Consider the following 23928-nt stretch of genomic DNA (forward strand, 5'->3'; position numbering starts at 1 on the left):
TTTATAGCTGCTAATAAACTTTTTTCTCAACATTTTACCTACTGTGGACTCTCTTACGAAAACAAGCTTACGCGTTAAGCTGCTTCAGCGCTCAACCTAGTGTGCTAAACTAAACCAAATTTCCTAAAAAAAAGTTAAAATATTTGCGATACGTCAAATGACTAGAATTTCCACTTTACTATAACTTGAAAAAAAAGAAAAGCTTTCATAAAAAATCGTCAGTCTCATATCGTTATTAGAAACACATCAAATCATTTTGTATTTTTGACTATTAATTCCAATGCTTTTAATTTAATTAATTCTTGAACTCTTCTCCAACATCTTCAAATATATTTTACTAATTGAAATTAATATTAAAAAAAAATTATTTAAAGTTAAAAATAAAAAATAAAAATAATTGGAATTTTATTTTTCAATTGAAGGTTTGTATAATATTGAACTGTTATTTGGCTAACTGTACTGTAATTAACACTTTAATGTGACGATTTAAATTCAATTAAATTGGCATTTAGAGTCTCTAATTTTGTATATTTTAATTTTTATTTTTAAACGTCATTGTCTACATATTTTATCGCAAATATTTTGCTTAATGCAAAAAGGCTTTTATAATGCTTCTTGTAATTATTGAAAAAAATTCTACCCAAATAAAAATGATTTTTTTGTTGTTGTATGGAGAGAAGAGCTCCACCTTTGGCTACTGTGCGTGAAAATGCGTAAAGGAACTGTAAAAAATATCTCACTGAATTGCCGACGAAACGAATGAAAAATTTTTCTTTTTAGAAATTTTCTATAGTCCTCATATAAATAATTGAAAAATAAACACTGTACTATACTCTGACTTGATTTATATAACCGCATTCGATACTCGTTCGTTCGTTTTCTAAATGTTTTCTTTTTTAATTATTTTTTCAACGTTTTCCTTCTAAAACCGATTAACTTTTTTATAAACGCCTAATTTTCTTCTAATTCTATTTTAGTATAACAATTCTAATATAATTATTTATAATAAACTCTAATGGTTTTCTATTCTCTTTATCTGTGAATGGCTTTACTGTTTGAGTATTTTTTTGAACATGAAGGCAATAATGTTTGTATTATATTAAGTGCGAGATATATAATGAAAAAAAAACAACAAAAACAAATATTTTAAAAATAATAATTTTATGAAATTAAAAAGGTGAAGTTTTCTCTCATACAAAGCTCTTTATTTACGTGTCGCTGTTTTGTTTGTCTGGCTTATTTTTATATGCGCTTTGGCTTTACACTGCGCACTGTGCCTTAAAATCCCTTGGCAAAGCATTAATACAGTGAACTCAATAGTACTGTTAGAAAAATATTTAAATAAATAAAATTATAAAATTGTTAAAACTAAAAGTATTTGAAAAATCAAAATTAAAAAATTATTAAAAAGCTCATAATAAGTTCATATTGTAAAATTAAAAAGAATAAAAAACAATATTGAAATACAAAAATTTTTAATTTTTAAAGAACTGTTAAAACAAAAAAAAAATTAAATAAAATTATTTTAAAGTTAAAAAAAGTATTTAAGTTTTTTTTTAAATTATACAAATGACTTAAAAAATGCAGAAAATTTAAAATTAAAAAGTACTATTAAAATATTATAAAATTAAAGCGAAATAATTTAAAAATAAAAAAAATAAAAAAATAATAATAATTAAAAAAAATAATAATTAAACATTTATAAGAACATAAATAAAATTAAAGAAAAATCAATTAAAAAATATATTTAAAAAATTTGAAAAATAAATTAAAAAATTAATTAAATATATTCAAAATAAAAAAAAAAAAAAATTATATACAAAAAAATAAATTTAAAATATAAAAAATCAAAAAAATATATTAGTAAAATTTGAAAAATATTTTTTTTTAATTAAATACAATTGTTTTCAATTTATGTTTTAATTTAAAAACATATACATATAAAAAAATTATATAAAAAATAATAATTTTAAAAACATAAATAAAATTAAAGAAAATAAAAAAGAAAATCAAAATAAAAAGTTTTGAAAATTTGAAGCACTTGAAGCACTTATTTAATTAAATGCAGTTTCCAAACAAAAAATAATTAATTTGAAATCATAAATAGAATTCAAGAAAATTAAATTATAAAAAAGAAAAATTATTTAATTAATTTAATTCCGTTGCTACTGAAGAACCTCTCAAATTATAAAGATGTAAATGCTCTTAACAAAATAAAAATGAAATTGAAATAAAATTTTTTTTTAAGGAAATCAAGGAAAATAATATATAAAATGTAAAATATATTAAAAAAGCTAAAAAAGAAAGAAAAAAATATCTAAAGAAAAACTGATTGAAAAATTACTTAGCAAAAAAGAGATAAATAAAATATATACGCATATTAAAATAAACTTTAATAAAAATAAGATAAAAATTAAATTATAATAAAAATATAATATATCTATTGAAAAGAGTATTAAATATACATAAAAAGTCATTGAAAATATAAAAAGAATTGACAATATTTAATTAAAATTAATATAACATTATTAAAAATTTAGTTTTAAAAAATATACATATATTTGTAGAAACTGTCATGTATAGGGTTACAAATATTGCTTAAAAATAATAATAGAATAAAAATTTAACTTAAAATTATTTTTAGAAAGCTATACTGAAAATATTAGCGAAAAATAATTTTCAAATTCTAAAAACCGAAAAATTAAAGACAAAAACTTAAAAAAACAAAATTAACAATAAAAATTATTAAAATTAAAATCCAATAACAGATTTAAAAACTAAAAAAAAATAATAATCTCAAGTTTATAATTGAAACTTTAAAAATGTTTTCTTGTAACCCTGGTCATAAATACATTAGGGTGGGTCCAGGAAACCCAAATATTTTGTTTGCTTTGGTACTCCGAAAAATAGGTTCTTGGCGCCGCTTCGAAAATTTCTCCAATTATGAGCTCTTAATTGTAACGGGAAGCTCTTTCGACTTACGGCTTTAATTTTCTTCTTATTATCAGTTAAATAAATTCATAACTCACCTCCAACTATTTACTTTAAAAAATAGTTCATTCTATTTTGTAGAAACAATAATGTTCTTAAACTTGAAAAGCTTTTCGTAGAGCTGTCTAAGTGCCTGGTTTTTAGAGTAACAAGCGAAGAAAAATATTCGTTGTTTTATCCACCTTAATAAACATACATATGTACATTAATATAATAATAATTAAAAATAATTTTAAAATATTTAAATCTGTGCCACAACATTTCTACCACGCTGTATGTTTCAATAGAAAATTAAATAAACAAAAATATTGTCTATGACAACAAATAAAACCGAAAAGGTGTCTGCGCCTATGAAATATCAAACAGCTGTCAAACAACTGTCAGATTTTCATAAGCGCACGCACAAACTACGCCAGCGTGGACTATATTTCTCTAACTGTCATTGTGTGCCAACGTAGTGCTGCTGCATCCACGCCTGTACCGTTATTGTACCCTACACTCTGTCTTTGTCCGCGCAGCTTGACATTTTATCCAACCTTTTTAAATAAGCTTTTTATGTTTGAATACATATTTTGTAGACTCTTTGATATTTTATGAAAAAATCACTAATTTGTTTTTACTTTTTCTTTTTTATCATTTTCGTTTCAGGGCCTGGACAATCAGATCTATAATTATTTCTCATTCTTATAGAAATTGGTTATAGATTTTTTTAAATGAATATAAAGAAATAAAAATTTCGTTTATATATATTTTTTGTCCAACATTAGTACATTAGTGCTTACTAAGACGACATTAACACTTTGGAGTTTGGCGATGAAGTATAATTATAAGCCCTAAACAGTTTTTGGGGGGACTAACGGCAGTTTATGAATAACGAATTATTAATCACTTAAAAACTTAAGCAAAAAAAGATGTTTGAATTGTACGCTAACTGAGGGGGGGTGAAACATATTTGAAATGTTAAACTTTTTGTTTGCACAAGAGAACGATAATTATTAAACAACAACAACAAACAGAAGCATATAAAAACAAAGGCAGGTTGAAAAAGGTAACGAAACTTATCGAACGCCGCAAAGCAGAGCTAAAAATGTAAACAATTTTTAAACGAAACATGAAATTTTATAAAAAATTTAAAATATCGACTTGCAAAGGAAGAAGAAGAACTCAACGAAAAAATGCGCTAACACTTTTTTGTTCTTAACTCATTTTTTATTAATTATACTTTTACTTGTGTATTCTTAGTTATTTTTTTTTTTTTTTTTGTAATTAAGTCCTTCATTTTATGCTTATTTTGAATTATTTCATCAATTTATTGTGGCATGTGTAACGAAATTTGTTAATTTTATATTAATTAAAATTATAAAAAATCTTGTAAACACGAATTCATAAGAAATATTACTCAAACACTATAACGGTGTGTCTATATCATTTTTGTTATGCAACATACTACATACTATATAATATATCTAAACATTTTATTAGCAATTCAACTTATTTATACTTTTTGAAAACAACAAAAAACGAAATAATTTCTTTAGTGTTGTAATATTTTTATTAATGCGATGTATTTCATGAAATAAAGGATATGAAAATTAAAAAAAAAAAACAACAAATTGTGAGTGTTTTTATTCAAAAATATGGTAAGCGAGTCGAATTGCCTGGTAATTGTAGAAAATAAGGCAAAAGTTGTATGGCAGCAATTGAAAGGAAAAAAGGAGTAAGTTAAGGGTTTATACTCAATTAAGGGTTAAATACACTTAGGAGACCGAAAAAAACGAATTTTCTAGAATTGTTTCTGAGAAAATTGCTAAATTTATGGATCCAACAATTTGTATACATATTCTGGTATCTTTTAACTGTATTTTAAGACTTAGTATTAGTAAAAATATCTATTTGGAAAGGAACTACAGCTGATCTCCGGAAGCTCCTCTCAGAAAAGACGTTTTGCGGTGACCACTCTATCTCTGAACTGAATCCTCTGAAATTTAGAAAACCAAACAGATTTCATTAAAGTAATGTAAAATCTAGTAAAGCAAATCAAAGAAATAAGCAAAATAAAATGTTTTGACAAAATGGCGGTTTCTCGAAAAACAAATCGATTTTTATCTGTGAGAAAAAATCTATCTTTGTATAAAAACATATTTAAGAAGCTCGTGTTAAAATTGGCTTTGCACTTTCAAGCACTCTGAAACGCCTTTTCAAATTTGCGTGTAACTTTCCATTTCTGCAATGTAGTATAGGAATATCAAAAAAATTTTATCTACCACTTATCGAGTAAGTTCCGAGATATGTATTTTCTCCTTAATGTGGGCGGTACCGATAGGCTTCGTCCAAATTTAACTCCGCCTCCTATAAGGCCTTTTCGTACCATATCGAGTGTAAAATTTAATGTCTGATGCTATTAGTACTTATTGATTAGGCAAGCATGATGCCGATCATCACTGACGCCACGATAGCCGAATATTTGATGCCTGAAATTGAAGCTCCTAATTTCGGCGACATTTGATTTCAACAAAACGGCGCCACTTCCCACACATCGCATCAATCAATAGATTTATTGAGAGAACACTTCGGTGTGCAGATAATTTCATGTTTTGTGCCGGTCGATTGGGTACCAAGATCGTGGGTTACCACACCCTTTGACTTTTTCCTGTGATTATATGTAAAGTTTAAAGCTTATGCGGAAAATCCCGCTCCGATTTACGACTTGGAGCAAAACATCTCGTGCGTCATTCGTAGTTACCAGTCGAAAAGCTCGAACGAGTCATCGAAAATCTGACTCAACGGATGGACCCTCGGAGACGTAGCCGCGGCCAACATTTGAAAGAGCTAATCTTAAAATAATAAATGCCAAAGAATGTCCTTTCGAGTGATAAAAAACATTTAACTTTAAAATTGAAGATTCTGTGTTGTTTTTTTAAATAAGTAGGGAAACTCGAAATGGATCACCGTTTACATTAAATTCTGTTAATACAATATTTTTATAAAAAAATCATTTGTGCTTTCCTCCAAATAAATATACATACATATCCTTAAAGGAAATAGTTTGGAGCATTATCAGCATTTCAGAAGGTAATAGTGATGTTAGTTGTATTGCGACTAAAATAAATATTTTTAGGTTAGATCAGGTAAGAGATGATGCATGGAGGATCTCACTTTAGAGTTTCTTTGCATTAAATATTTTTTTCTTTTATCGCTTGCTGCACGCGTTGATTGAGGTTATACGAGTATATGAAGGATTATTTGGCGTCAAAGTGAGTTTATTTACTAATATTATGATTTTTTTTTTGTTTTCAAGTTAACATTTTTTAAATTAATAAGGAAACCACATTTTTCCAGTTCAGTTATTTTTCCAGTTTATTGTTAACTTTAGTTTACACGTCATATATAGAATATAGTTCTTAATAAATTTTAGGTATCGAGCAGCAAACCAGTTTTTTTTTATAGATTTAAAAACAAATTGGAATTATGTTTAAAATAATTACTTGCAAAATCATACAAAAAAGTTAAAATTTTATAATTAAATATAGTTATTTAATTTGCTTAGATAGTAAAGGCATTGAAAGGTTCATTAACAATATTCTTTAGTTTCAATGAATAAAACCATTTTTTGCTTGAAGAAAAGCATTAAAATTCGCACATTTTTAATGAGATTTTGGCATTTGAGTATACATACATTGTTGTAGGTATTGAAACCAGTTCAAAAACCGTTTTTAAGACGAAGTATTTGCGTTAAGAAACCAGTTGTCATGTAATATCTGAAAACCTGTTGCAACTAAAGGTCTAGGGTCTAGTTAACCAATCCAAATACGTACATATATTTTTTTAGTTGTCGAAAAAATGTTATATAATATTGAGAAAGGCAGGAGCAGGATTGCGAGATTTCTAATTAAAAAATTTTGGATTAAAATTAAAAAGAAATTATTTTTTAATCCCGATGTTGGATCCAAAAATTTTCATTTTTATTTTTCCAAAACTATTTTTTAATCTCACATAAAAAATAAAAAAAATTATTTTCATTTTTATTTTTCAGAAATTATTTTTTGAATTAATAAGCATTAAAAAATAAGAAATATTATTTTTTTTTAAATAAAATTAATATTTTTGTTTTATTTTTAATTCCATATCTATAAAATTATATTAAGGTAAAGATTTCTCACGGGGCCTTTTGGGATTGAGATGTTAGTATTTATAACCGCACAAAACATCGTGGGAGATTTTTTCGGGTTTTATGCTGTTGCTTATGAAGACCCAGAGTGAGATCTACGTTTTTTGAATACTAGAACTACCCCTAAAAGTATGCAAATGTTTGTGAATTTAGTGAAAATAATTCTAATATACATGTACATTTGCCATTTATGGATATTCTAAAAAAAATGTGTTCGAATATTTTTGAGGGTATTTCAGAAATAAAATTGTTTCGGTAAAGATTTTGGGATTTATATGCATATCATTTATAACGGCAAGATTTTTTCGGGTTTTTTGCTGTCGAGTTGACAGTTCAGTCCGGGAACAACTCGGTTACGAATAACTAGAGTGACGTCTACGGTTTTCGCATACAACAAATCAAATTTTTAAAAGTACTACTCCTAAAAGTATGCAAATGTTTGTGATTTTAGGGAAAATAATTTCTATTTATATTTTAGGCCATATATATTACAGTTGCTCATTTGGCATTTATGGCATATTTAAAAAAAAAATTATTTTCGAAAATTTTTTAGGGTATTTCAGAGTTAAGATTTTTTCGGCAACAAAAACTATGAAACATCTTTTAATCTGTATAGAAATGTTATTAATTGTCAATGTCGAATGTAAATTCATAAATTTCAGACACTTTATGACTTAAATTGTCTCCATTTTAAGCTTAATTTTTGCGTAATATAAATATTGCTTCGAAAAAATTTTAGGTTATGTTCGAATTTTTAGGTTTATAATTTTTACTTTCTTTATAAACGTTTGCTTAACAGGACCAGCCCGCATAACGCTTGGTTTCTTCCAATAATTTTTAACGGTTAATAGTGTTTTTTCATATTTTGCTAAATTATTGCTTTTATAGTTAGCTATATGTATGTATGTAACTTTGCTTGCTAAAGCATATTATTGACAGCAACTCTACAAAGTCTCAACTATAACTACAACTATAACAACAACACTACTACATAGTAGAATATGGCAACTACATAGCAACAATATATAGTATATAGCATTTCTAAAGCAACAACAACTTTTTCTTTTTAATTTTATAGTATTTGTAATACTTTTGTAATGTCTTTTAAAAGCTATAAAGCCATCAATTACGCAACAAGCTACATTTCAGCATATTTTTATATTTTTATTGTAAGATATTTGTATATATGTGTATAGCTTTTAGTAATTTATATATTTATAGTATATATGTACATATTTCCAGTTGTATTAGAGATCAATGCTTAAAGTTACGTTTTTTTGTTAACTGCAGCTGGTAATATGGTTCGGATATTTGTAAATACTTTTAGCAGTTTATTCCATTAATATTGTAAATATATTATTCAGTTTAGTATTTATCTTATGGTAGACTTTTAGATTTCTTTGAGATATATGAATATGTAGTATACTTTATTTTTTTTTGTATATATTTGTACATATGAATATTGTATGCTGTAGTACAGTAGTATATATTTTTAATTATTAATTATTTTTTTTTTGTATTTTTGATTTGCCTTAAATCTTTAGTAACTTGCCAAAGAGCGCAAGCAATATTTACATATTTATTTATATTTCTTTTTTATTATTTTTACGTTATTAGAGAGAAGTGCGGCATTTTTGCACTTAAGTATAGTCCAGTTTATTTGTTTTTTAAGCGATGCTTTCGATTAGGTCACTCCTCCCATGTGTTTCATAATTTATGTATGTATATTGTGGTTCCTGATGTGATAAATCTGCAATTTCTTGACTTGTTTGGCGGAATTAAAAAAAGAAAAATACAAATTTTGATAAAAACGTCCAAAATCAAAAACAAAAATAGATAAATTTAAAAAAAAAATAAATAGATTAATAAAAAATATGAATTAATAAAAAAAAAAACAATAAAAAAAAACAAATAATAAAAAAAAAATAAAAAAAAAATTAAAAAAAAAAATAAAATTATAAAAAAATGAAATAATAAAAAAATTAAATAATAAAAAAATTAAATAATAAACAAAAAATTATAAAAAAAAAACTTGGAAAAACAAAAAATTTGGTAAAACTTGTAAATTACCAAAACAAAAACTAAATTAATAATAAAAATAAATTAATAAAACAAAAAGGTAATAAATAAAAAGAATTAATAAAATAAACTGACAATTTCCAAAAACAAACATTAAATTTATAAAAAAATTTATATATTATAAAAAGAAATAAGCTAATATAGAGAAAAATATTTAATAAAAACATATATAAAAAAAATAAATCAAAGAACAAAAAAATAATTAAATACTTGGAAAAATAAAAATTTTGGTTAAACTTGTAAATTTCCAAAACAAAAAAAAATCAAAATAAATTAATAAAAAACATAATAAATTAATAAAAAACAAAACGAATTAATAAAAACAAAACAAATTAATAAAAAAGTTTATTCATAAAAAATAAATTAATTAATAAAAAAGTAAATCAAAATAAATAAAAATAAATCAAAATAAATAAAGATAAGTTAAAATGAATTTAAAAAATCTCATACGATCCCTTTTTATTTGCCAAAAAAAATTAGTGAAAAAATCTGTTTCCAAAAATTTAAAATATATTTTTTAAAAGAAGTTTGCCAAATTCAACGAAAATTTCCAAAAAAAATTTAAATTTATTCGTTTTAACCTTTTTTTTGGCAAATAAGTTAAAAAACAATATTCTTCTAAAGAAGTTAAATACATACATATGTATGTATGTATATCTGTAAATGAAAAAACAAAAACTTTTGACAAAAGTTAATGATTAATGAAAATTTTGAATAAAAATTTTAAAAATCCCATTTGTAAATGTTTATAAAAAACAATAAATTTATGAAAAAAAAAGATAAATAAAAATAATGTATAAAAAATAAATTTAAAAATCCCTTTCGATCCGCTTTTCTTTGGCAAAAAAATTTAAGGAAAAATCTTTTTCCAAAATTTAACTAAATTTGAAAATGAAAAACATGTTTGCCAACCAATATTTCCAAAAAAAAAAAATTAATTCACCATGATCTGTTTTTTGGCAAAGAGTCAAAAAAAAATGTTTTCCAAAAATGGTAAAATGTATTTTAAAATGAAGAAATAAAACCTGTTTGACAAAATTTAACGAAATTTTCGAATAAAAAAATTTTAAATAAAATATGGAATATTTTTTTTTTGAAAATTTCAATTTATTTAGAATGTTTATTTAAAAAAAACAACTACAAAATTTGAGAAGTCACAATGAGGATAAATAAAATTAAATTAATTAAAAAAATAAATAAAAAGAAATTAATTTAAAAAAAATTTAAAAACCACCCTGTGATAAAAAAAATTAATTTTTTTGGAAAATATTTTTTTTTGGAAAATTTCAATTCTAAATATAATCATCTGTTTAATTATAAAACAACTAAAACTAAATTTGATGAAAACACAATGAGAATGGAACTTGGTAGTATGACATTAAATATGATGCTCCAAACTGAGGAGGTAACGTCTGGTAAATTCTTCGATTGTTTCCTTACAAACTTTAGATCCCGGTGGAGGACATTCTTTCTCCTATAGAAAGGAGCCCCTTTTAAATATGAATTCGTTACACTGCTTCAGATACGTCCATCCATACGTCCAGATCAGCCCAAGTTCTTTTTATTTTTACCCGATGTTTCCAAGGGCGTCTCTTATCAATTATAATCCCCAAATATTTTGCACAAGTGTTTGTTGGCAACAACTGACCATATAAAGCCACTTAAAAAAATTATTTTTCCAAAATATTATATTTAAAATTTGTAAATTTGAAAGCTAGAAAAGAAATGGACAAAATTTAACGAAAATTTTAAATAAAAAAACAATTAAAAAAAATTCAAGATGAAAAAAAAAATTCAAAATGAATTCAAAATGATTTTTTTTTCACAATTAATTAATTTTTTTTCAACCAAATCAATGATTTTTATATTTATATTAAAATTATTTTTTTTTTTTAAAGAAATTATATGAAAATAATTTTTTCGGATTTATTTTTAATTTTTGCCAAAAAAAAATTGTACATATACATATGTATATACTCGGATTTTTGTTCTAATGGCCTTAAGAAACTCTATAAAATTTGAAGCAAATCGGAGGAGTTATCTAATCGCAAATATAATTCTTTCTTATCATAAACCGTTTAGTGAAAATTTATAGGTTAGGTTTAAGTTAATACAGATATTAAGACAGAATGTTTGTGGAAGCTAGGTTTATACAGAACATCTTCAAATTCAAAATTTTTCTTATGTAAATTTAACGCAAGCAGTTGCAAAGCGTAGAATGGAAATTTATTGCACGTCAAATGCTTTTACTTGGCAGCTCTCAAACTTGCTAAACGCTTTGCATCAGCACAAACTGACACTACTTTAACTCAAAGGAATGTGTCCTACCTTCTACCAATCACACGCACGAAATACTTTAACTCGTTGCATCCACTTCATCCTCCTGATTGCGCACACCCATTAATTCCTGCACGATTTTGTACTCATGACATTGTGCACACACCAGGCGTCCATTGGACTTGTTTGTGCGCTGCGTTTTATCATGACAGACGATATGCACCAGTTTTAGATTTTTCAAAGAGAATATTTCCAAAAAGTATTCCAACACAGAAATGTCAATAACGCGCTTATTATGCAGCGTGCATTTGCGTTGCGGGTGCTCAACCAGCTCGCGCACATTCTCAATTAATGCGGGTAATATGGAACGCGACAACTCGATTTGATGATCTAAATTCCACACCTGGAAGAGTATTAAATTCTCACGCGATGCGTACGGATTGATGGTGTGTTTGAGCGCGCAACAATTGCCGTTATCCGAGTAGCTGCCTTGACAGTAGAAATCGCCCAGCTCAGTGCAAAGCGATACCGACCATTCGTCCAGTATTTTATGGCGTGCCGTATACTCTTTGATGACCTGACGCAGTCGTTTATTTGGCAGCATTGCGCTGGCATCTGTTTCATCGTCGAGTTGTTGTTGCAGAATTGCATGTTTTTTCGGACACTTGCGATCGAATAACATGGAAAAGTAATCACAACCGATTAGCAGATAGCGGAATTGCTCCAGCACAGCATCGATTATGTGACGGGCTTTTAGATTTTGGCGATACAGTTTATTGCGTGTCAGTTCCTCCTTCGTTTTGTAGTAATAGCTACGCATGCGATCTTGTGCACGACGTGCCATGGCTTCTTCCTTGGAATGGCAACGTTCCTCTTGTCCCTCAAACCACTCGCTGTGCTGTGTGCGCAAACTAAGTTCGGTTTTGCTTTGGTATGCCTGTTTGTTGCTATCGAGCGCTTGTTGACGACAAATCTTGCGATTTTCATAATCCGTTATCATTTTGCGAAATTGTTCGGGATTTTGTTCAATGAATTCATAAATGATATCGGCAACACGGAGTAAGGGTGAGTTTTGGCGCAGTTTTTCGAATTCAAAGTCGGCATCTGCAAGTGGGATGTGTAAGTAAAATTAATTACATGACTATTTTTGTCTATATACGTACCTGTTGTTATAATCTCATCCGGCCCAGCCACAATGAAAAGTGTTTGAGGCGCCAATGTTTGAAAGTAATCATCATCAGATACTTCAAAGCCATCAGTAGAAATATACAACCGTAAGTCTTTAACCTGTAAGTAAGTAGTAGCAATTACATACACACATACATATGTATATTTGTTCATCTATGTCACGCCAAGAAAAAATAAAAGTTAAATAGTGTCAAGTGAGCAATTGAAGGACATGACCTACGATTTGTTTGCATTTAAGACCCTGGCCGAGATAAGAACGCCGCCCCACAATGATAACAACACTAAACAGACCATATAGCCAACAAGGTCGCAAAGCCATGTGAGCAGCAGCAGTGCAAGGAACACACCAAATGTGTAAACAAAAATAATAAAGTTTATTGGCCTTGAACGCGTATGGCACAGAGTTGCCAATTGCAAGTACAACACCAGCAAGGACATGAAAATTTAAGCAAGAGTACACTGCTGCAGATCAACAGTCTGACAACCCTACAGGCATACGCTCAAGGATACACGCACAGCTGTCATGAATGAATGTGTGCTTACAGCTAGCGTCCTTCATAGTATCCCCACACATTCACGCTTCAATGCTACATCAAAAGCAGCAACAGGTTGTATTGCTCACAGTTTTTGCCCACCACCACTGCTTAGTAGTTGTTGTCTGCGAATTTTGCGCGCCCGGTTGTGGGTCATGCGCACGACGCCTTGACATTGAATTCATCAATTGGAAATAAAAAATACACTTCATTTGTGCACAATATGGTAGCCAATGCCAAGTTTAGGCATAATATGAAAACAAAATTCTTGGAAACTGCCTTGCCATTGTATTTGCTTTATTCACACATATGGCTCCTGGCATTACGGAGCGACCTAGAACTATTAATTGGCCGTTTTGGCACTGGCAATGGCATTGGATGCTGTTTGCTTGTAGGTGGTGGTGTGGGTGGTTGCAGATACGCTGAGCAATAAGCGTGTATTCAATGAAAACGTACGACGCAATTTCCATTAAAACATCAAATATTTATATTTACTCACAGGGAACTTTAGTTTCGCCTTATCCTTTAGCATTTGTAGTGAATTAGCGCCAATGCCGTATTTTTTAGAACGTTCGTTGTCTGTTATTTTGTAGCCTTTAATTGGTGGAGGTGCTGTAGTTTGCTGGGCACATTTTTCACTGATTCCAATTTTACCACAGACACCGCCATCCTTATTGTCTTCAGATTTTACGCTACGCGTTGTAGGAGCCATTACGTCTTTGAAAAAATTCAGCATACTGAAAATTTAAATGCACTTAGTGTGTACTTATGAGAATCTACAAATATAAACGCTGAAAACTGATTTACCTTGCAACTTCCTTACTTGGCGCTTGCCAAAAACGTTTTTACTGCACTCCACGAATACCAATGACACAAACAAATTGACTTTTTCTCTAAGCTGCTCCACTGAATGTGCGCTTTTTTTGACTTGCAATGGAGTAGGCCGTTGTGTATGCCAGGAAGAATGAAAAACGTCAAATTGTAGAAATATCACAAAGGAAAATTGTTGCATCCACTGCGCCTGCACTCTCTTTCGATGAAAAAATGTTTGTTTGTTTACATTTTTGTTGCTACAAAATGCACTGATTGGATGTTGGCGTTTTGAGAGAGCGAATGTTTCAACAGCAGGGTTGCAGCTGTAAGATATTTTTGTAGCAATATTTTGGAAAAAAATTAAATTGTTTTTGTAATAAATATACAATGAAATTTGATAACAATGTCTTTTTCTTTTCCTATTTGTTAATTAAGTTACATTGCACATTAATTACAGCTTACAGTTAACTTATGTATTACTTAAAAGAGAACACCCGAGTGTTGCTGGTACCAATTACTTAACAATTACCCGTCTTGTAGCTGATCAGCTTGTCGTTATGCTTTCATATTTAACGCCGTTCTCCAACACTGCAAACACGAAGAGTATGCAAAGGAAAATGTAATAATCAGCTGTTCAGTAATTTGACATTCGCAAATTCGTAAATGCGAACACAACCAATTAAAAGATATGCAAAGTGAAATCAAGCGCGCCCAGTGGAAAATATTTATCTATAATAAATTGTGTAAAAGTCTAAAAAAATGACAAAAATATAACATAAATCGTAATTCGGAGTAGAACTAAAATAACGGGTAATGTGAAGGACTTAAAATATGCACATTAAAATTTCGTTAAATATGTAAAAATTACGAAGAAATTTAGCAAAGTTGTGCCACGCAATCGCGACGGGTGAAGTCATTGCAATCAGATATAGTGCTTACTATCTTCAACAAGTATTCAATAATTGAAAAGTAATATGAGAAGAGTTACAAAATTCAATTGATATTACTATTGCCACAATCAATCTGCAATCTGCCATCTGATAAGAAATAATTAATTGAAATTGGAAGTAAATGAACGTTCGCCCTGAACAGGTGTATTGTTGGTATCAATGGATAATGCTGTATGCAATATATAAACCTCAAAACCTGTTTTTAAACGGTATATATGTATGAAGAAAAAACTGCAATAATAATTGCAAGTTAAAGACCTTTCGCAGTACTTTCAATTGTTCACATTTGTGTGCGGTATTGCACCTTTCTGGTGTCGTGGCTACACAAAAGTGAAAAGTTTTATATAGCTTTTGAAATAAACGAATTTATGCTGTTTGTTTATTTACTTTTTTAATGATTGTATAGTGCAAAGTTTGGGATTTATTATGAAATTTTAAATGAATTGATGTTACACCATTTTAATTTTACTGCTGAATTCTAATAGCTCTATATAAATCAAGAAATTTTTGTAATAAATATTGTTCAAAATCAAAACCCAATAAGTTGTTGAAATCAATTTCCAATTATACAAAAAGAAAGTTTAAGTTTGTTTCTTTACTGCCGAGAGCAATTAAAGATTTTTGGGTATTTGTTAAATAAATTTTGCAAGTGAAATAATGATATATCACAATGAAATAATAAAATTTACTTATATGGCATTGTAGAATTAAATAAATAATTTTGATTACACAAAAGGTTTAGTAAAGTGCAACGTTTGGTTAGTTTGTTTCCTTTATGAAGTTACGAATTCTTACTTATCCTCAGATTTAATTTTTATTAAAAGAAAAAACTTTGCATTTTTTATTGCCTAGTGTTCTAAAATTAATAAATGTCATAGATTCAAATTTGATCCCTAATCATCCTCAAGTACTCATTAATTGTCGTAAATTTGTTATTGTATAACTATAACTAAAAAATTTTTGCTCTCCCTTTTTTCAATATTAGTAACAAAATACTGTCGTTCATTAAAGCATTTAAAAATTAACATTAAAAAAGCATTGGAAATATTAAATTTCCATAAAGTTCGTCAATAAATAATTGAGCTAAAGTGAATTTAACTGGTAACTGTCATTCAAGTGGACAAAATAAAAAAAAAAAACGAAGTGAGAAAACAAAAGCACATCAGCGAAGCTGACATCAGCAGCCTCCAGCTCATCAATGCCACCACTTGTGCGCGTTCAAAATAATAGAAATACAACAACAAGTTAGCAATTGGCATAAAATGCAAAAGCAAATAAAATATATAGCAAGGCAATAAGCGAGACCATGCTGAGCATTGCTGATGCACATTTAAATTACTAACGCGAGCAATTAAAAACAGAACAACTGCGTTGCGCGGAAAGCGGCAGCAGCCAATCAACGGCAAACGGCACCAAGTGATGAAGTGCTGAGCGTCGACACCGGCAGCTGCAGCAGTAAAACGACGAATGTTGGCAGTGCAAATTGGCCAAAGAACTATGGTGATGTTAAAAATACACGCTCACGCTAGAAATACGGCAATAAACAGAAAAAGTGAAATAGCTAATACAGTAACAAACGCTCAGTATAGCCTGTATAAAAACTAAAAAACCAAACAAACACAAAGTCAATTGGATTAAAAATTGTAACATGCTCTCCAAATAGCCAAACAAATAAACGACGCGTGTGCCCGAGAAAAGACCACACGACGACCAAAATACCGCTCTCTGCCTTTTATTATACAATATTTCAAATTAAATCAACGCTCTCTGCCTCCAGCTCTCTAAATTTGGTATTTTCGAACTTTTTTTCTACGCATACTTTATTGTTGTCGTTGTTTTTTTCGTATTCAAAAATTTTTGTGCGTTCTGTGCATGCACTAACACACTGCCATGGTGGCCGATAGCGAATTACAGCTACGCGATTTCGATGGCGAAACCGAAGACTCTGACTCCGAGACTGAATTGCTCATACGCCACAGTGGACGCGGTGGTGCGCGCCAACCAGCGAAACGCGGCAGCATTGCCACCTCACGCTACTATCTCCATGATTACTCAACAGCAACACAGCCGACGGCGACGGCCGCATCGTCGTTGTCGGCTACCAACATAGCGACGGGCTTCCTTAGCAATTTGTTTGGCAACACAACGAACAGTCTTGGCCGCGCTGCCGGGCAAGTACGTCTCAGAAATGAACGTAGTCGCGAGCGCGATAAATACGACGCCTCGAGAGCAAGAACGCAACAATTACAAGAGCAACAACAACAATACCAGCGACAACAAGCTAGAACAACGGCACTTAGTTTTGGCGGTTTCAATACGGGATTGGGTACGTCTGCGAAACTGGCGAAATTGGCGCAGACAACGCAAACGTCGTATCGCGTTGGCGGTGGCGACGGTGCGTCGGGCGGTGTTGATGCGGCGGCACACGGTGTCACCGAGTCTGTAGCGCTGGGCGTACGTAATAGTGGCGGCCAAAGTGGTGCACATAAACGTTATGATGCGACGGGCGCCACAAGCGCGACGAGTGAAAGTGCTAGCGGGGGTGGCGGTATGGGTGGTGGCGCGGGTGTTGTGCTACAACAGACAGTATTGGATGCTGAGAACGGTTCGACGACCGTCTACTACCAGAAGAATCGGCGTCGCAGTAAACGCAGATCGTTGGCGAATCTGTGCAAAATGTGCCTATGCGGGTGAGTATCTACCTCTTATGAGTTGAAAAAATCTTCATATGCTCATATGTGTATGTGTGTGTGTGTGCAAAAAAGTTGTTTGGAAAAATACGAAAAAAGCTGCGCATAATTTTACTTTCCCTTATTTATTTACGCGTACGCGAAGTGTTGCCACACACAATCAAACATACATAAATGTGTGTGTACATGTGTCTTTAATACAACTGCGATGAAAATGACCCGATATTATAATTTTTTATAGCTCGTAATACAAGCTATAAAAACGCCTTAGTGTGTGAGTGCATCGCAAAAACCCGTAATAATCTTAGTAACAACAATTGTTAACAACGAAAAGCGAGTGTTGCTCATTAGCGTGTTCCAAAATAACGTGAGAATTCGTTGTTAAATAATTATACAAATAAAAGTAGTAAAAAATGCTGTGCTACTTTCGAGTGTTTACATATCAACATAACAGCAAAACTCAACAAGAAAAAACATGCGTATAAAAACACACAAAAGCAAATGTTTAAAAAATATAATATAAAAAAAGAATTGTTCGTAGAAAAAATGTGCTATAATAAATTATTAAAAACAGCGGAGCGCTGTGTGAATGTGAATTGTTTGTACATAGCAAGTTGGGAATTTCAAAAAATTTGCGAAAATATCATTGGTGGGAATTGTGTTGTGGTTTGTTACAAATTTTTTCGGTTCAAATTGAGATAATTTGAGAAAAAAAATTCAAAATAAAACAAAAAAGCGTACTGTATTATTAAATATTACAGTTATAATAAAAAATCGAATTTAACAGCGTAGAGATATACAAAATGTGACCAAAAATAAAAAAAAATATATAATTAAATCAAAAAAGTAAAAAAAAACTCATAATAATAAAAAATATAAAAATACATAACAAAATAAAATAAATAAAGAAACAATAATGTAATATAAACAAATAAAATACAAAAAGTAATAATAGTTGTGTATATACCATAAAATATTAAAATAAAAATTAATAAAAAATAAAAAAAAATGTTCAATACTTTCAGAAAGGCTAATAATAAACGTCAAAATGAAATAAAGACAAGAATATATTCCTAATTTCTAGTCTTATATTTGTGCTATAAATTTGAAGCAAAAATGGCACGCAAGCTTTGAATGAATTTTCTATAGTGAATTTTGTGCTATAACTAATCAAAATAAATATGTGCAAATACAAAAAATAAAAAAGGCATTTCCTGATGTGATTTTCTTGTAAATTAGAAATATTTGCGCTGGAATTTATGATTTTTAACTTCGAAAAAATCGTGAAGAAGATTTTGTGAGAGAAAGTTTTTGAACGAGTTCGATTTAGCACATTGTTATTCTAAAAAATTTGTCTATTTAATATTATTATTATCATTAATTTTAAAATTGTCATGCTTAAACAATTAATTTGCAAATTAAGTGCAAATAAATTTGAAGAATAAAATAATATTTGCTTTTCTAATGAAAATCCAAATAATTTGACTAAAATATTATGAAACAAAGTTTAAATTTGTCATATAATCGATGAAAACTTTGAAAAATATTTTTTATATAATTTTATAGCAAGTAAAGTACCAATTAAAATGAATGAAAATTGTATGAAAAGTTTAAAATACCTTCTTTTTAAAACAAATGTTTGAGCTTGCTATAATTTTATAGCAAATAAAATACTAATCAAAACGAAAGTTATATGCATGAAAAGTTTAATCTAACTCATTTTTAGAACCATATTTTTTGTTTTGAGCTTGCTATAATTTTATAGTAAACTTTTTAAATACAAAATGCCAAAAAATGTGTTAAAAATACTTTATGGAAAAGTGCTGAAAACTTTTAAAAATATTTTTTGTTGCGTTAGCGCACTCTGAGCAACTTGCTATAATTTTGTAGCAAGTGAAGTACTAATTAAAATTAAAGGAAAATGTATGAAAAGTTTAAAATAACTCGTTTTTACAACAATATTTTTTGTTTTGAGCTTGCTATAATTTTATAGTAAACTTATTTCATCACAAAAGGATACAAAAATGTGCAAAAAGGCATAAAACGTGATATTTTTTCTCTTTTTACTTGCTATAATTTTATAGCAAAGCAATAAAATTGCATAAAATGCATAAAAACAGAATTTAAATTAATTTTATATTAAAATTCTGCATTCAAAACAAAATATATTGATAATTTTACCACAATCTAATGAAGAATAATAACTAAACTTTTTAATCATGTTCGCCGTGCTTAAAATTATTTTATTTTCATACAGTTCTCTAATAATTATTTTAAGCATAAAATAATTGTTTATTTTTATAAACTGTCGCTAAGTGCTGCTGGCAGCGTGAATTATTTGCAAATGTGCACAGCTTTGGTTTATGGCCGTCTGAGTCTGAATTCTGTTTGCTATTAAATTTCGCTAATATTTTTTGTTGATTTGTTTTTGTAGTTGCTATGTTTATTTTTAAATACAAACGCAATCTAAGCTCGGCATCTCTGTGCCTTGCGTGTGTGTGTGTGTGTGCGTGCGTTTATCAAAATCCAGTTTGGCCTGTTTCTCGTGGCAATGAAATTTTGTTACACTCGCGTTTTCGGCATTCTTTCTAATGCCGTTTATGTGTATTTGTTGCCATTGAGTTTTTTACATTTCGTTAATTTTTATTTGATTCCCAAATCTCGATTTTATTTCCAGTCTCAAGGTCAAAGCGGCACATAGTAAGCGCTGACAAGATTTGTGCGTTTGTGTGTTTATATTTGATACGAAAATGTGCATATCAGAGTTGTTTTTATGAATTTCATGCTTAACAATTTTTAAAATTTTTTATTTATTTTTTTTTTTTAGTAGTTTGATATAATAGTTTGTCCCGCCGTCACGTCAGTAAATCGCCGAATTTGAAAGCAATTTAAAATGATTTAGCGTTATAAAGCATAAAGTAACAATAAAAAATACCTCACATGTACTAAAGCAATCTAAAAATACCAAAAAAACAAATCGCATAACAACAAAAATTAACGCTTGCTAATGTTTCATGCTTTCGTGAGCTGCGCTTTCGTTTGCTTCTTCATTGCTCTGCTACCAGTTCAAATTCAAAAGTTTTGCCCATTTGCTGTCTACCTTTGTGTGGCACATTCTAATCGCTGGCGCAAATCGTTAAACTATACTTCGTTGTGTTGTTGTTGTTGTTAAGCGTTTCGGTGCTTGAACGTGGCCTAATGGTTAAAGAAAATTACAAAAATAAACTGCAGAAAAAATAAATAAAATAAAGCAACAAAAGAAATTATCTAAAAAGCTTATTTAAAACAAAAATTTACGTACATGCCACCATGCGTACAAATAACATTAGCTATAACAACAACAACGCACATATTGCTACATTCGCATTTCGTATTTGTACCACAATTTTACCCCGTCGTCGTCTACAAACTCAGTCCATCGTTCAGCTGCAGAAGTCGTCCAAACCGAAATGTGAAGATAAAGAATGTGCTTTGTGCAATAACAAAAACAATACATATGTGTGTATGTGTGTAGAAAAGTTTCGCTGACGTCGGCGCGTCTAAAACGCGACTTGTGCAGAGCGTCTATCGCTGAAGCCGGTTGTGTGCGACAGTGGTGTGAATGGCGAAATATTTTCGATAAATATTTATACTCTTCATCTACCATATAGTTCCTATTTCTGATTGGGTTATATCCCTAAGTTCTGTTATCGAAACTGTCTCTTTTCGTTGGCAGAAAAATCCTTAGGAAATAGATTAGAATAGATAAAGCCCTGCGGGAGATCTGCAACGGCATCAAGGGCATCCAAAATTTTTCAAAATAAATCAACGATTTTTAATGTAGATTTGTCAGGAGGTATTCTAATCTAGAGGCATGAATATCATATGATTTTTGATATGACTAGTTCTAGACATAGACAAGTCTATAAAGAAGACTCTCTAAAAATTTAAGTAAATCGGTCCAGTAAAACCAGAGAAACGTAGATATAGTTTTGAAAAGGACTGTTTCGAGAAAACTTTTGTTTCTAAAACATCAGCCTAATTGTAGGCAATACTTAATTCTATTCTACGTTGGAACTGTAATATTCTTTCAACTAAAATCGATCAAGCATTATCAGGTGCTTTACTATAGAAATGCGACTTGTAAGTCCTCCGAAAAGGAAGGGTCCTCATGTATAGACTTCTTTCGACAGAAAGCTCGTAGCGGAGTGGAGCAGTGCAAAGACATACCGAAAAGTTATTACGAGCACACCGCAGGGTCTCGTATTTCCCCACTGCATTGGATCTTTGTGGTTAACGATCTACTTAAAGAGGAACGAAGCTGTCGGGTGGTAGCCTACGCTGGCGGCATTGTTCTTATGGTTAAAGAAAAATGTCTAAATACCGTCTACGAACTAACCGAAGGGTACCTCATCGAGGTATCCAACTAGGCGAATAGAAGCCGTCAACTCAAGTAAAATTGAAATGGTTTAGGTATAAGATTCCAATTCGGAATTCGGAAGCTCCCGTTTTCAACCTGTTGATAAGGCGAAATACCTTAAGCTGTAGGTAGAAGTATCGTGCTCTCTCCGTCAACCTTAGCTTTAGGCTACCTGACAGTTTTTCAGTGAGAAGTGGCTGCTATTAAGGTTGATGTGCTGCTACGAAGTGCAACCTTTTTCAAGGAGGTGAGCATTCACTCCGATAGCAGAGCGGGAATCCTGATGTCGGATCATAGCGGAATCGCTGGCAACTACAAAGCAAATGAATTAGTCAGAAGGAGCACCCTTTCCCGCTCACATCGTAATGGGACCGGGCGCTGGAGTAGAAGGCAAGGGATCTACTGAACTGCTTGCTCTGAGGAGTTTTTACTAGATTGGAGTTCTTACTGGACACTGTCCACTAGGCATTCATGCGGTTGTTGAACGCTAGTTTTCAATGTTGTACGGAGGAGGGATGGGTGGAAATATCCAAACACTAACTCCTTCATTGTCTAGCCATTGCAAGACTGAAGCTGAAACGTCTCGACAGTCTTACCTTCAGCGAACCAGAAGACGTAGCTGAAACTGACATTCTGACGGTAGGCTCAAACCGCTTTGTCGATTTGTCTTATGATCTTTTATATAGAAGCTTTAGGCACCACAACATGCTGGTGGTTAAAGTGAGATCCCTGTTAGGATCGACCTCTTAACCTTGCATAACCTAACGGTATTAGATGATCTTTAAAATGGAGTTTTGACAAAACAATTTAATATTTAAATATAATGATTATATTTTTAAAATAAAAAATTTCATTTTTAATGTTTAAAATTTTGTTTTTATTTTTTTAAATTTTATTAAATTTTTTTTAAAGTTTTTTCAATTTTTTTTTTAATATTAAAATTTTTAAAAATATTTTTTTATTTTTTTTTTTTAATTTTTTAATCCCTATTTACTGCTTTTAAAACACTGTGCACCAGCTTGGATGCCTCACGTCAATGCTAACCAGTGAATGGAATTATGCAATAAGAAAAGCAAATAATATAAACAGAAAACTAGCTGTAAAGTAACAAAATTTATTCCATAGCAACAACAACGCACATAATTATAACTGTGCGTGTGTGTATGTGTATAAGCTACGGATAAACAAGGGCATTCGTACTGGTGCTCATAATTTATAGCAAACAAGAGTTCATAAAATCGACTGAGAATGATGGAAAAAATATTTAAATTGAAAATAAAAAACGAAATTAATTCAGGAAATTAAAAAAATTTATTTAATTGAAAAAAGGTTAAAAAAATGTAATTTTAATAATTTTTTTTTGATAATTTCAATAAAAAAATATTATTAAATTTTTAATTACGTTGTTTTTGTAGAATTATTTTTAAATAATAATAATTTTTTTATTAGCAACTACGCTGCTTGAAATTCCGTGGCAAAAATATTTCACACATTTCCTTCACTTCACTCAAATTTGTATATTTTTCCGACATTTTATGTTCGAAGAAACCCACAAATCTCCATCAGCACCGCCTCCGCTTCCACCACAAGTACTTGCAATTGTTAGCTTTGAAAGTTTTAAAATTTTTTTTCACATCAAATAAATATTTTTTCATTACATTAAAACGGCAGCATCCGTTACAATCTAAGCTCGCCACAAAAACAACAACAAGTAGAAGTAACAAAAGCCATGATATCAACAAAAGTGGTATATTGTTGCAATGTTTTTCGTGAAGCCTTGAAGTACATAATGACAGGTCACACATAAGCACATATGTACATGCATATACGTATGTATGTA

The 23928-nt window shown here is 29.8% G+C and overlaps 3 protein-coding genes across 13 annotated transcripts in view; 2 read left to right on the plus strand and 1 right to left on the minus strand.

Moving 5' to 3' along the window:
- The window catches only part of LOC126753350 (protein piccolo), an 83981-nt gene extending 79933 nt beyond the window's left edge, over window positions 1-4048 (plus strand). For all 9 annotated transcript variants that reach the window (XM_050464728.1, XM_050464729.1, XM_050464730.1 and 6 more), the window contains one exon: window positions 3640-4048. The gene's annotated coding sequence lies outside the window, so the exon portion shown is untranslated. The remainder of the gene's footprint in view (window positions 1-3639) is intronic.
- A 2279-nt stretch (window positions 4049-6327) lies between these two features.
- Window positions 6328-14284, minus strand: LOC126753353 (DNA fragmentation factor subunit beta). Of its 3 annotated transcripts, none has more exons than XM_050464735.1 (5): window positions 14044-14284; window positions 13736-13973; window positions 12679-12802; window positions 11567-12619; window positions 6328-8923 (listed from the first exon to the last, which is right to left on the minus strand). In XM_050464735.1, the coding sequence occupies exons 2-4, from the start codon at window positions 13970-13972 to the stop codon at window positions 11595-11597; spliced, it is 1386 nt and encodes a 461-aa protein (XP_050320692.1). In that variant the 5' UTR covers window position 13973; window positions 14044-14284; the 3' UTR covers window positions 6328-8923; window positions 11567-11594. The 3 variants fall into 3 exon arrangements, with proteins under 3 accessions (XP_050320692.1, XP_050320693.1, XP_050320691.1); XM_050464736.1 differs by lacking the exon at window positions 6328-8923 and adding an exon at window positions 10480-10952; XM_050464734.1 differs by lacking the exon at window positions 6328-8923 and having other exon boundaries at window positions 11141-12619.
- Window positions 14285-16004: 1720 nt separating this feature from the next.
- LOC126753352 (probable phospholipid-transporting ATPase IIB) overlaps window positions 16005-23928 on the plus strand; it is a 41991-nt gene continuing 34067 nt past the window's right edge. Inside the window, exon 1 of the mRNA XM_050464731.1 lies at window positions 16005-17689. Within this exon, the coding sequence (XP_050320688.1) occupies window positions 16890-17689 (800 nt within the window). The 5' untranslated portion in view covers window positions 16005-16889. The remainder of the gene's footprint in view (window positions 17690-23928) is intronic.

This window comes from Bactrocera neohumeralis, chromosome 3, assembly GCF_024586455.1.
Source record: "Bactrocera neohumeralis isolate Rockhampton chromosome 3, APGP_CSIRO_Bneo_wtdbg2-racon-allhic-juicebox.fasta_v2, whole genome shotgun sequence".
Lineage (NCBI taxonomy): Eukaryota > Metazoa > Arthropoda > Insecta > Diptera > Tephritidae > Bactrocera > Bactrocera neohumeralis.